This window comes from Charadrius vociferus, unplaced genomic scaffold (assembly GCF_000708025.1).
Source record: "Charadrius vociferus isolate BGI_N301 unplaced genomic scaffold, ASM70802v2 scaffold838, whole genome shotgun sequence".
NCBI lineage: Eukaryota > Metazoa > Chordata > Aves > Charadriiformes > Charadriidae > Charadrius > Charadrius vociferus.
This window is the reverse complement of record NW_009649487.1, coordinates 326717-341440: the sequence shown is the minus strand read 5'-3', so window position 1 is coordinate 341440 and position 14724 is coordinate 326717. Positions and strand designations below refer to the sequence as shown.

The window sequence follows — 14724 nt, the reverse complement described above, 5'->3', positions numbered from 1 at the left end:
TCTAAACAATTTCCCTGGGAAAACATCATGGGTTTAATTTTAAAAGCACACAAACATTAAAGCGGCGAGCATCTTGGCAGTTTAGGTCTGCCTTATGAGACTTCATCTTGTACTTATCAATCCAACCCAGCGGCAAGAATCTCATAGATGACATAATCCTGATGTCACACCCTATTGTGCAAAACCCCAGCCAGCAGTGAGATGGAAAGTCAGGTTTCCTTAGCGCTAGGATGCATAACAAACGCATCTGGATTCAATCTGCAGGGCCCTCGCTGTGAAAACCACAGTAACTATCATGCCCAAGAGAAAGCCATCACAAAGGGCTAGTAACCATTAATGAGGAACAGTGAGCTAATGGCAATAAAGTCACTTCAAAGCTTTCCATGGGTTTTTAGTTTAGGCAAACTAGGTTTACATCTAAACACAGACAGAACGCTTCTATAAAGAGCTCACAGCTGCCTAATCACTTGGCGAGTTGAAGGTTGCGCTGCAGGAACCGAAGCTCCGCGACTGCTCCCCCATGCGCACCTACGGGCACGAGCACCGGCAGCCTGGGCTAAAACCAAACCCACTCATTACGCCTCTTACATCTGGTGCTCTCCTGTTATTCACTTGGTGGAATCGGCGCTGTTCCATCCACAAAATAAAATCCATTTTGGTCAAACAGATAAATAGAGGAATTGCTTCAAATTAGGTGAGAAGTTTAAAAGCATTTTCAAATCTGAAGAGGAATGAACTCCGCTCAGAGGATCTCATGGTCTATCAGACCAGGTAAAGAGATGTATCGGACCAGGTAAAAGGACACACAAATGCAGGGAACAAAAATTAGATGACAAACTGCAGCAGCACTGAGAGTTAAAGTCTTAGGGCAGCACTAATGGAGGACTGTCATTTTTTCTTATCAAGACAAGTGGTGGAAGGCTAGTATCAAAGGTGGTTTGAGCACACCGTCCAAAATAAACTTAAAAATAAAAAAGGTAAAAACAGCTGAAAAGGGAAAAGCTATCCAGCAGCTCACAGGACATGTGAACGTACTTGGCAGTCGAGGTTTCCAACCTAAACCGTTCTATGATGGCACAGAGTTCAAAGGCAAAGAGCTACAGAGTCAAAACGAGACATCCCTGAAGTTCAGCAGATAGAGGCTGTTCAAGAAGATTAAACACACTGATAAAAAAAACCAAAACAAAACAAACTCAGCCCTGAGCACTCTAAAAATTAAAGGGAAAGTTTGTCTGTCACTGGAAGTGTGCTACTGCCCCTGACCAGCAGCCCCTCAAGCTCTCTAGTACGTGTCTCCAGGGAATTCCTGCAGCATCTCCTCCAGCAGCCAAGAGGACGGGGATGGATGTTCCGTTTAGGCAGTACCTATGCTGCGAAGAGTGCTGCAAACGCTCGGCTGGCAGCTGTGCCACCCTCACCGCTGCTAACACCATCAAGAATCTAAACAGCTATCTCCATTTCGGACAGGATTCCAATCCAAAATTCAATAAGAAGAGGATTACACACAATGAAGACATTTTTAGAGGTCAATCCTCTCCCAGACCTCCTTCCGCTCCTACCAAATTCCCTGTCCAGAGCTCTAATATAACAAATTGAAAATGGATCAACATCAAAACACATAGAAGCAGAAGTTCAAAAGGCTTTATGGCTTACTCTGCTGAGGGAACTCAAAACCTTAATCAATAAAAACATTTTCAGGAGCAGAATGATTAAGTGGCGTATTTTATCTTTTTTTTTTTTTTTTAATTTGTTAAAAATCAAAAGCACCAATAAATCCAAGATAACCCAAGAAACAAAGAGGTAAGGAATAGCTTTCCAAACATATGTCAGCTTATTAAACTGGTCCAAAGTTGCCAGAACTCAGCTTGTTTGCAGAAATATTCAGATCAGCAGCATCCTTCCCCAGGGAGGTCTATTTAATCACTTCAGAAACCATTTCTTACAGACAACAAAGAGCGATTAGATTACTTAATTAAAGCACTGATTATCTCCAACCCAAAACAACAGAACACAGAATCTAAAATAGATAGATTTATCCAGATGCCCCGGTCCTCATTATGCTTTGATTTCAATCAATCGCGCGCACACACGTCAAGCAAAGGGCAATAAATTACAACCATGTGTTTGAAGAAATTATCTTCACGATATTGGAAGCGGAGAGCCACGGCTCTAACCGAACGGTGTAAGATATTAGGCTTCCATCTGGGAATAATAACCTACTGAACAAAAACATACTAGGGCACTCGCTTCAGGCAGTGTCTGAGTTAAACCTGGCAGCAGGAGATCAAAATTAAACAGTTGTTTTTTGGGAAAGTGACATGCATTTTGGTAAAACAGATAACCAAGAAACATGCTTGTCGTTCAACACACGTAACAGAAAGGGAATTAAAACCTAGTATGATTCCTCTTTAACCCAAAGAGACATGAACGTGCCTCCAGAAAGAAAAGCGGGGCAAACCCTAGCGATACTTAAAGGTAGTTTGCATTAAAACAGACACAGGGCACAATTCAGCACGGAGGATTCAGCAAAGTTTTTCTTCTCAGGATTTCACGATTCGAAGCAGCTCCATGCGATACTACAAGACTTCTCTAAACTTATTTTCACGCTACAGTCATTAAGTGTGCTGGCCAATAAGCTTTTGGGGACAAAACTCATGTTTAAGACTAGCCACCAGCGAGCAAATCTGAATGGATTATTTCACACAAATTGTTAACAAACACCTAAGAGGCTGTTTCCCTCAGAACACCCACGCTAGCAGGTGCCAGCCCCTTGGGAAATGGCAAATACATGCCCGTGACTCACGAAACGTAGGTGGATACTTACCACACCTGATTAGAACAGAAATCTGAAAAGGAATGCAATGTGGGCCAAACGGGACTGACACGAGGAAAAACTGAAACTATCTGAAGTCTTTGGAGATGCCCGAGATGAACTCGGTGAGATATTATCACTTACTGCGCGTAAAGGTAAACCGGGAGATAATCCAGCGGAAGCTTGGACAGTACGCCGAGAGCAGAGTGGGAATTGCACGTATTCTCAAAAGTACTTCTTTTTCTATAGAGAGGAAACATCTTCCTCTTCCACTCCCCACAGGAACGACCAGTATAAGGTGTATTTTAAAGCTGGGGAGTGAAGCGAGCGCCATGCAGAGCAGCGTCTCAGAAACAAGTGCTTACAAGGTATTAAGACGCACAACATCTTTCTGCGACAGGCGGCCCACGTTGGCTAGATGACTGCCAGAACAAGATCCAGCGGTTTAGCCCAGCGAGGCTGGCAACAAAGCCACAAACGGCTTTGAAAAAACCTAGCAGAAACTCTCATTATAGGAATAAAACGTCTAACAGCCCAGGAAATTCAAGCACACTGGAGCTCCGTGTTCTCTGTGACTGACTGCTTACATAAGATTATTTTTGTATTAACTGTTACCTCTCTCCCATAAAACACAGCATAGCTGTGGTTAGAGGTGTAGTTCAAAAACATTCTCTACCCCGCCGGGAGCGGGACAGAACAGCCTCTTAAGGGACGGCTGAATGAGAAACCCATGTGTCAAATCAGAGGCTTCTCTCTCAGCATCCTTTTCATCCCCTTAACCTGCAAGGCAAGCTGAAAGTCTAACAGGGCAACAACTGCTGCACTTAAACTCGTGTTTTTTAAGAAAGAGTTTCCAATGTGAAGTATTGATTAGCTTAGTGTCACCTACGGACAGTCTGTTTGGACAGATAACCCCATCAGAGTGAACAGAGACGATGAAAGTCTCTGCAGGTTAATTCAAGAAACTTCTTTTGCACACTGCCTACAAAATGAACACTTACTGACGGGTGGACCCGTTATAAATCTTCCCATATAACAGAAACCATCATTTCCACAAAAGGTACAGTACTGCACACTGCCAGCATGCTACGGGGTTTTTTTTAATTATTAATAAATCAACGCTTTCAAATGAACCTGAAATTATTTCACAGTGCTGGAAAACCTCTGTTGTCACTGGCGCTGGAATTTGAAATGACACTGATAAGTCTGTCCTGGAACCGAAGCATTGTGCGCTCCTTTCCCAGTCTGCAAGCTGCCAAACCAAAAGGCCAGTGACACCTTTAATCGACATCGCATGGCTCCGACCGACTGCTGAGTTTCCAGCTCTAGCAGCCCATGGAAATTACATCACTGCAATTGCCATCTTGTTCCCGCTACAGCCTTCCCCACACGTCAGACTCCCACACGGCTCCGGCAGCTGTTATGCTGGTAATTGTTACAGCCATTCCCAACCTGATACGTTGGCGAAATCAGCAAGCAGCAGTGCGAAAAGCTGGCATTTGTTACCCCCACCTCATTCCCCCCCCTCTCCCCCCGATGTCCAAGTAAAAATTAAGCTTCTGGCGTGAAAACACAAAATCCAATTGTCTTATTAAGGAAACTGCAGAGTCCAGCTACTAGAACAAAAGCATGTTTCTATCCAAATCTCTCTTGTAGGTAAAGTACAAACAATTTCCAATTTCAAGCATGAGGAACCCTTCAAACGGTCAGGTTAAGTTTCCCTAACTTTGCAAATTCTTTCCAAAAAAATGCCACAGTTTTTACACCGCTCAGCAAAAGGTAAGCCGCCCTTCTCCTCTTTTTCTGACACATTTTTGAGATCATAACATGCACCAAAGCGCGCTGTGCTGACAGACGCGCTTATCTAGTCTGACTCCGCTGCAAGCCATAATGCCTCCGTCATTTCTGGCTGATGACACGAGAATGAAGTCTTTGTGAGAAATCCCTCCCGTATCCCCTCTAACAACGTATTGCCTGTAAAACTTGGACTGACAAACCGAAAGATGAAATTTGAGACAATCTCACTTTTTACTTCCATACAATATATATTATTAAGACCTCTGTTGTACCACATGTTGAACAGCGTTCAACAGATTCACCTAAGTCTGAGAGTAACCTGTACCGCGCTTTCCTTCCTGCAAATGAAACCTTTTTAAAGGAGTTATTGTATCCAGCTGTGACTTCACGGTCATCTGATCAGAGAGGGATTTGAAAAGACAACCTTGGTTCCATAAACCTACTTGTTTTCATCCTAGTGTATAAAAAACCCTACTGGTCCTGCTCTGTTCCGCACCTGGGGAGTAACTGCAAACCTCTCTTTGCTGCACATGCAAAATTCCTTTCTTCCAGTAAGTTCAGATCCCAGTAACGACTGTTACTTACAAGGGAAGTTGGATACCTATGAAAGTAACGTATGAAAATCAGTAAAAATTTCGTATCTGTAACAGAAGTGTGAAGATTACACATACGGACAGGCTACATTTACATCAAGCCACATCTTAAAACGAGGAGAAAACCTAGCAAGAAACGTACGTTTTTACCTGCTTTTGTTAGCATTGTAGTAGTACAGTGACACGTGATGAACCACATCTACGGATGTGTTTTATCTCCATTTTTGGGCAACACAAAGCAGCAATGAGGTTTGGTCACCCTTTTCATGGTCGTTAGGCATCTCCAATAAGAAAGCAGCCCGTTACTAGATAAAGCAGTAAGTTCATTTTGCTTTGCAACACACACTCGCTTTTTAGATTTGGCATTACTATTCCCCATCCCGTCGCTACTTAGGACACCACAATCTATAAAGACGACAGCCAAACCTGCTCACAGCTGGAGACCTCGGATGTGACCGCAACGCAAGACCAGTGCAGTCCCACCTTCTAGAAAAAGTGTTCAACTGACACGTCACCCCGACAGTTTCCTACTGCTGCTTTAAAAAAGACACTGCGTAATCTGCATTTATCTTACACGTGCTCTATTCGTTCCTTTGCTTTCCACCTCTTTAACAAGACAGAGCCTAAAACAAGCATCAGAGAACTGCCCTTGCAGCAGAAGTACGTTAAACCCCACACAATTGCTGCGTTTCAGTGTACTAGCGCCCGTCATTTTACTGGAAGATGTGAAAGTTGCTGCCATAGATACAGATATTTTGAGAGAGTACAGTCTTGAGGGAACGGAAAAAGCAGATGGTTTAAGACTGAACTTAGTCAAGATCAAAGAGAACACAGGTCATTTCAGGACAAAGACACCATTAATCTGTTAAAGAGGGGAAGGAGGCAGGAAAGCACCTCAGCATCTGCCTTCAGCATCAGCTGACAAATTTGATCATGTTTTCGTATCGTGAAATCACAGCAGCCACGCTTCCCAACAGCAGAGCAGCGGCTGCCTACCCTTCTTCCTCTGCTATACATTGGTATGCCACTCTCAGAGGCAGTTAGTGACCACATTTTGAGACTCATTGGGCGTACTGCACGCCTGCTGAAGGAAACAAAGAAAGCGAAGGGCTCTGTAGGGTAGAACTGACATACAAGTCTCTGTACTGGTCAAAGGCATTGTTGGCTTCCACCTCCAGCTTGCGCAGGCGAGCAGATGGCATGGCACCGTCTTCCAGGGGAGGATCGTATTTGTTACTCCATGGTGATCTGCCAAAGAGAAAAGAAAAACAGAGACAGTTAGACAAGCGAGACAGACTCCGAAAGGTTTGAGATTGGTGGGTCTGATCTGACCCACAGACGCTGAACTTCCAAAAAACCCCAAAGGTACTGAGAGCCGTCTATCTGCAAGAATTTCATCCTCAACAGCCATTTCAAACACTGGCAAAAAGGGGACACCGACTCCTCAAAGTTTACAGTGCACCCGGCGAACAGCCCCTGTCTTCAATTTTTTGCTATGTACATAATCATGCTTGGGTTTGAATCTGTTCCTTCTTCAATATTCAAAACGGGGCCTCAGCTGCTGCACGTTAGATATTGAAAATTATTTTCACGCAAATACAAATAGATTGCGTAGTTTATGTGGGATCTGACAGTATTTGAGCCAAACACTGCTGTCTACAATTAAGGTCCAAATTCTCCTCCGCTATTTTGCTTTGAAGTAAACTCTGCTTTTAGCATAACATTAGAAAAACATTTGAACAGCGCGAAGGATTTAACAGGGTTTGTAAAGCTACAGGTTTTACTGTGGTTTCTGCAGGTGTGGAAGAGATTCTGTGCTCTTAATGAAAGATTTGGTATTAAAAGATTAATGGAACGCTTTGCCCATCTGCTTCAGACTTTTATAATTCCCATTCTGTAAACCTGCATTCTCCTTTTCATTTCCCCTGTGAATAACCAACCTATATACATCACTGCTGGTTTAAAGAAAGGTACCTCTACCCTTTAACTACTCACTTTTCAAAATACTCCAGCCTACTAACACTCGGTCTTAATGCAGTCCATACGTAAGGGCTTTTTCCTCAGTAGCCATTTGTTATTCATTTCTCCGAAAGGCGTCTAGTTTTGACATCTGTTTAATGCAAAGCACAAAGAACAGGCTCTGCTGCGCTCCGACTTTGTGCTTTCCCAACACTTCGCTCCTCCCTACCACATCTGACTCAAAAGGTGAGACACCAGGAAAAGCTAAATCATTATGTCACGTCCAGCCAGAGCAATGGTTTTCAGGTGGTGGTTCTCATTTTAAAACAGCCGCTTAAAACTTGGTTGGCTTTGGAGAAAAGTCGACCGTTACAGCAGTGCTCCTTTACCTAACAACTCTTTGAAATCTGGGAGAGATTCGCACAAAAAATCCCCACTGGCGCTATCTGTGGGATTCCCAAATGGCCCACGCGCACCCATCGGGCAGGAGACACAAAACCAAAGGACACGGGAGAAGTTGGGGCAGACGGAGCGCTGCCCTTGCTATCAGGCAGTCTGCAAAAGCAAAGCCAGGGTTCACGTGCCAGGCAATGCAGCCGCATTCATTAGGATGCAATTACTTTTTCTTTCTCTACTAAATTTTAAAAGGCAGATTCCAAAAAAATTCGATTGTTTTCTGTAAATTCAGAACGCTCTGCTTCTCCGTCACGTACAAGGAAACTGGCGAGCAGAGAACCCATACAGAAGCCACAGTCAAGATACTTGAATTGTAAACATCAGATGCCTTTTGCAGGCTGGAGGAATGGGATTTAAGGGAAGCCTAGTAACATAGATTCTTCCCGCTAGCAGATTGTGGCATTTTCAACTCATTAGAGTTGGAGTTCCCAGCAACTTCACCTAAAAAAAAACAAAAAAAAAAAAGAAACCCTCGTAACACAACCCCGTATTTGTTTTCTTTTTTGTGGAAGAGTACTCACAACACATTTAAAAAGTTAAATGGAGGCTATTTGAAGCAAGACAGACAGACAAGCACTTACATTTCAAAAGTCAGACCTCTAATTTCCCTAAAAGAGAATGTTTTTCATTTCAGCTAACAGGTTTCAGTGTTGTTGGCACCAAATTCCCCATAAGGATTCCATTTAATAGAGTGATCAAACATACTTAGAGGGGAAATGCATGGACAAAGTCAGGGACCTTGAAGCCTCATAGAAAAAACAAAAAATTAATACAAGCTCTGCCTGCACAATGTGGATTCCACGGCCGTTTGATATCCCCCACAAACCTTCGTTAGTACAGGAGCACTCGCAGAAGTGCCGGCGAGACGATGCGCACCAAAGGCTGTTCCCACAAGCAGCAGTATGATAATATGACAAAACCTGAAAATTATCTATTTATGAAGATCCAAGAGAGACTCCAAAGAGACTACGAGACTACCTTCTGGTCGGATCCGTGTTCGACATGGAGAAAATCAAGTCTGTCCAAATATGAGGAAGGAGTAAACTGTGCTGGGCTACGCATTAGGGTATTCATTCCGTGTGTCGCCCCATGGAAGTGGTGGAGTTACCACCTGAACGGGCAAACATCCTGCAGCAGATTTTTTTTCAAAGCGAATTCCCAGTCAAATTGTAAAGCCACTCAAAAAAAAAAAAAAAACCAAACCTATAAAACTTGATTCTCAGTGAGAAAGTCTGGCCACCTAGCTCCACCTCTCCTGCCAAAGTAGCGAGCGGCTCAGTTGTCTGCAGAATGCTTTGAAATCCTTGGATTAGTATTAAAAGAAATGCAATTAGCAGCCTCTGCAATGAGAAAACTGGTGTTTAGTTTGAAGTGTGCGGTAACTGGAGATGCGTAGCATGTTGCAGGAGGGGAATAGCGTTTCTTGGGGCTTCTAATAGAGCGTGTGGTTCTGAAAAACCTTTGTGGAAATATCAAAAGCTTTTAAAAGCACAGTACGCTCCTCCTAGATTTTGGCCTAATTGATTAAATTAGTGTAAGAGCCACTTCCCAGTAACAACTTCAGATTTTATGAGGTATGAATAACAGTGTCTGAACACAGGCACAGAATGGGATTAACACATGCACATGTTAGCGTTGCTTGGTTTTCAAAGGCTTTTGCTTTGTGCTGAAGGAAAGAATTTACTTCACGAAACAGAGTTGAGACCAATCAATTCCAGAAGGAAGAATCACTTCAATCCAGAACGCCTGAATCAAAAGCCTTCGAGAACAGCATTCTTTAATGCCAGCAATTAGTACGTTATGCCCATTCTATACGAACAAACGAAACAGCTTTTCTAAAAGCCCATTACTTAATAAGTCCTGAAAATTTCAAAGTGATTTCAAGTCCTCCTGCTTCCTTGCAACTATTGAAGTATCTTCTCAGAAGGAAAGAGACTGAGCAAATTTCAGAGGCAAGCACCAAACTAACCTTAAAGAAAGGGCTGCCACATACACTAATTAAACACGGAGAGGCGGCGGAGGGGGAGCAAGTGTTATTAGTTACTGCAGCATGTGACAATAGTGTTTAACAAGTGCCTTTTCAAGTTTCCTGTGCCTCTGGTGATAGATGCTCACGCCAACAGCCTAAATAGGATGCAAGGGGACTGCAAGAAACATATCACAACTGCAGTGAGAAAGCAGCTCTTGAAAGACCCACAAGAAACACAGGATCTAAAACCCCTTCTCTTGCATCTCCCGAGAGGATGCAGCTGCGTGAGTGCATCTTGTGGAGGGCAGAAGCTCTAAAATTCTGTTCTAGCTACTAATTTAGAACCAATTAAATGCATGTAGCTGCTAACATAGATCTGACCAACTCAGACTTACATGCTTAATGCACAAATGCTTTTAAAAGGCACCAGGCTCTTTGGCAGAAAGCTGAACAAACTTTCCATGTTAGAATAGTACCCTAAGGAACACGAGTGAACACCTCACCTTAGAGATCCCCACACTTCTTGACCCACTGCAATAGGTTATATTTAAACAAAACTCATTCCAGTCCCTAAAGGGACTCCAGGAGAGCTGGGGAGGGACATTTTACAAGGGCACGGAGTGATAAGACGAGGGGGAATAGCTTCAAACTGGAACAGGGGAGATTTAGATGAAATATTAGGAAGAAATTGTTGCCTGTGCGGGTGGTGAGCCCCTGGGGCAGGTTGCCCCGAGAAGCTGTGGCTGCCCCATCCCTGGAGGTGTTCAAGGCCAGGTTGGACGGGGCTTGGAGCAACCTGGGCTGGGGGGAGGTGGCCCTGCCCAGGGCAGGGGGGTGGAACGAGATGATCTTTAAGGTCCCTTCCAACCCAAACCATTCCATGATTCTGTGATTCTATGATTCAGATTCACTGTCACTACTGTCACAAAAAAAAAGTCAGGCAATACAAAAAAGGGGAAAAAAAAATGGCTCAACAAATAGTTGAGCCATTACAATTGCTCAACTGTAATCATCCTAATGGCAAGGTATAGAATAAAAACATTGAGAGAGAAACTGCATTCAAATTGGCAGCCAAAAATACTGAAAACTCATTGCACCATTCCAGTATTACAGCCCATTCTACTTCAAAATTCATAATATTATAATTACATACAGCTTATATTGTTCAAATATTTTAATTGGGTTTTGTCTACAGTCCTCAGAATAAATTAGCTATTTTGGTAGAGAGGGATTCCTTTTCTTTGCTAAAAACTTGGCCCAAGGTTTTCATAGAGAGCTAATGACATTGCATGTCCAAAGTCAGGCTCAATCCCTCGCAAAACATGAGTGAAAGAGCCTTTCCCAGCTGGCACGTCCACCCTGTTTTGTACAAGAAGATGACTGTTTAAACTAACTGCTTGCATCATCTCTTTTCTGTTGTTATCCATTCCAAAGATTTTTACAGCTTAATTTCATACCAAGGCCATCAGTCTTTTTTTTTTTTTTTTTTTAGAGACCCAACTGATTTTAATTCTCTAAGATAAAACTATGCTACAGAAAGCCTAAGAGAAATGCGTTAGTCACCCCTTTAACAAGGTAACAACATCACATTTTAGGCTTCAGTGAATGACTGCAAATCACAGTAAAGAAAACGTGCAGAAACACAGTGGTTTCTAGGATAAAACACATCTTGTTCGAGAGACAGACAGTGGGGACCTGCCTTGCAAAGGTCATCAGATTAGAAACCATACAACCACATTATCTGAAACTGATGCACTGTACAGTGGTCTGGAGACGACGATGTTAATGCTCTTTCACATTAGGGAAATACCAAGAACAACTTCCATAGTCACTGTCTTACTCAAGAGAAGAGGATTTTAAATAGTCCCAGCTTCATCACCGAGAAGAGTTTAATGTCATTAAATTTCTTTTTTTGGCTAAGAATAAGAGGGAAAAGGGACTGCAATACCTGTACGTAGCTCTCATTTACAAAGTAAACCGCTTAGTTTCTCCTGGTGGATATGAACTCACCTGTATGAGTCTCCATCTCTGTTGTAGTCACACAATAGATAGTCTTTTCCTACCACCTTATCTCGCGCAATCTTCAATGGCTGATCAACAGAGGAGAGGAGATCTTCACAGAGGCTTGGGACCTGAGGGTTTGGAGAAGAACAACAGGGAGGGAAGAGAGGGTAACACATTAGGTTAAAAGAGACTGGCATCCCTAAGAACAGATTATTATTAATAGCCCACATCTGTCCCAAAGCCAGAAACCCTTTAAAAACAACAACAAAAAAAGCAAGCTGCACTTAAGTTACAACACAATCCTTTGCTCCCACCTCCAATAATTTCACATTTAATTACCAAACCACTAGTGTGGTCCAGTACACTTAAATATACACATCGCCATGTTAGCTTCTTGCCAAAGAGGGCCAGTAAAGCGATTGTCGAGGACTGATGAATAAAGGTAAATATTTATAATGGAGTGGAAAGGAGGGAGCTGCTAAAAGAATACGCCATCCATACGCTAGAGCGTATTTTTCACAAGCTCCCACTCTGGGTAGAGTTTAGAATAGTTTCCAGGCAGCTGGCCAAACATTACCGTGTCGGCTAATAAAAATACGCGTGTGTCTGTGTGCGTGCACATATAAAATCAAATACATCTCCTACACAGGTAGCTTTTAAATGGATTCGTAACCCCAGCTGTCTCCCCGCACTTCACGGGGAGAAAGATGACAAGATCTGCTTTTAACGTGGCAGAGAGGCTTTGATGTACTGCAGAGAGATGAGATGACATTTTGCAGCCTGAAGCTAGCGCGAATGCAAGCACAAGCAAATCAAGCAAATTCCATCCCGTGGCCTCTTGTTCTGGAGCTGACGGCAGCCCCGTTATCAATATTCCAACCGAAAGTTGGGAACGCAAAAGGATACAGGACAAGTCCTAAATTCTTGAATATATTGCTGACAACAGTTAATAGAGAAAATAAAAGAAATAACCAGTGTGGAATCTCTTCTACATTTCATTCTACATCGTGGAGATGAAAACCTGACTGAGAACATGAAGACAAAAGGCAATCCAGGGTAAAATTAATCATGAAGCGATGAACTCACAACTCGTAAGAATTAAAAATGGGGGGGATAAAGAAAATACGGAAATGTGCTTTCTTCTCTTCAAGCCATTGATTCAGCGAACTGGTTGGTATCATTTCAAAGGAAAGAAGCCGGGAGGAAAAAAAACAAATCAGGGGTGCAACAGCTCCCGAAAGCATAAGCACAAACTATTTTAATGCACTAGATGTGACATAAGGGATCAAGCTGCCTAAAAGAAAAACGTTCCTAATCCCAAGTACTGGCAATAACATACAGAGATATTAAGTCAAAGTAAGCAGGGATAAATATAAAACAACGTGACCGCAAAAGACCAAAAAACCCCCAAAAAGCAAAACCAAGATGTGGCTAGCAAGAGACACAACAACTAACTCACACAATCACCCCGTAAAAACAGACAAGAAGTAAGAGGAAAACATCAAAAAACGGTTGGTAAAGTTCCCAACAGTGCTGAAATAGCTGAAACATTAGTTTGAGGTTTTTCACTTTAGTCTATATGCACTGTACCACGGTAAGGAGCAGTAAGTGAAGAGCCCAGATTAAAGAGCAGGGCAGGTAAGTGTTTACATAGAGCTACATGCTTCTCATTGGCATTCATCATTTGATACTTGCAGACCTGGCTGAAGCAACCTCAAAACCATTTCAGTCACTGAATAAACAAAAGCGGACAGGAAGCAAGCAGCTTTTAGGAAAATCTTTACTTTTTCTGAAAACAGACAACCCTAATACTCTACGGAGCTGATACAAATCAGCAGCGCCGTGGCCCGAGTTAAGTGAAATGATGTATGTGTGTTCGTGAGCCCATCTGGTTCCACTTTGTCTCTTCCCTCGCTTCTCCATTAGCTATTAATTTTAGGCTGACTCTTCAGGCGGAGGGCAACCTGAGCCGACTGCTTCAATTTGGGATGCACACACACCAAGACCCAAAGCACCTCATCATTAAGAGCTCCGCTCCACGTTGTTCCTAAGAGCGATCAGCTGAATATATCCCTTCTTCTCGGCTGCGCCTTGGCCAGCTGCCCATCAGCAGAGAGATAAGCGCCCAGGAACAGACTCCTCACTCTGACGTGCGTTTAGAATGAATAATAGCGATGAAAACACAATTCGGAGAAAAGCGGCGCTTTTCCCAGACTCCGTTTCCACTGCATTTCTTTGGGAAAAGCCCTATGCTACACGTGCGGTACGAGAGCACCAGAGGTCTCGTCGTACAATTCTTCAAACTCAAATATACATACAAAGCATTTTCCAAAGAAACCCCCAACTCAAGACAGAGTCAACTCCGCTACAGAAAAGCTCCTAATAACCATCTGAATTTAAGACCCTCACAAAAAGCCACACAAATAACTTTTAAATTTAACTTTCTTTTAAAAATAGCACATGCCTTGTATGGTGTTTCCGCACTCCTCAGCGGGACAGCACAATCTCCTATGGACTAGAAGGAACTCTTAACACATTGTTTATAAGATGCAACCTATTTAATTTCCAAGTAGTAACGGTGAACTAAACTTAACTCTGTATGTTTTGGTAACACAGATATTCATGAGTACGGTCACTTTTCCAATTTCTAAGAGCAGTGGCTAATCTTACAGCCATACCAGTGAACGCATTATACTGTGTACTTACTAGAATATAATACTACATGATATTATAATACTCCATTGTAATAGCAGACTATATACCCGCTGTCTCTTTGGTACAGACACTCTATAGGACTTCAGACAATATATTCTTTTCTCCTTTCAGAAGAAAACAGGGAAGAAAACCCACTCATCTCCTTTGGAAGTACTAAAAAATGTTCAACAGTGTTTATAAAAAGAACAGAGATATTCCAGCTGATGGAACTACTAATGTAATTCTAATTATTGGAAAAAGTGTGGCACAGTTACCCCAAGAGAATCATTTTTGTATCATTTATTACACCAACTTTTCAACAGCTGCTGTACTTCCTTTCTAAGAATGAATTTACAAGATTTATGCACACTGGCCTTCCTCCTCTAAAGCTGCTTACAAGGCAAATGCGGTAATTTGCACAAGGTAATTTGCAGCTTTAA

General features: G+C 42.6%; 1 protein-coding gene across 2 annotated transcripts in view; it reads right to left on the bottom strand.

The window, feature by feature from the left end:
* The window catches only part of CAPZB (capping protein (actin filament) muscle Z-line, beta), a 61914-nt gene that overhangs the window by 21299 nt on the left and 25891 nt on the right, over positions 1 to 14724 (bottom strand). For both annotated transcript variants that reach the window (XM_009889969.1, XM_009889972.1), the window contains exons 3-4: positions 11597 to 11718; positions 6337 to 6450 (exon numbers count right to left, since the gene is read on the bottom strand). In XM_009889969.1, the coding sequence (XP_009888271.1) occupies positions 6337 to 6450; positions 11597 to 11718 (236 nt within the window). The remainder of the gene's footprint in view (positions 1 to 6336; positions 6451 to 11596; positions 11719 to 14724) is intronic.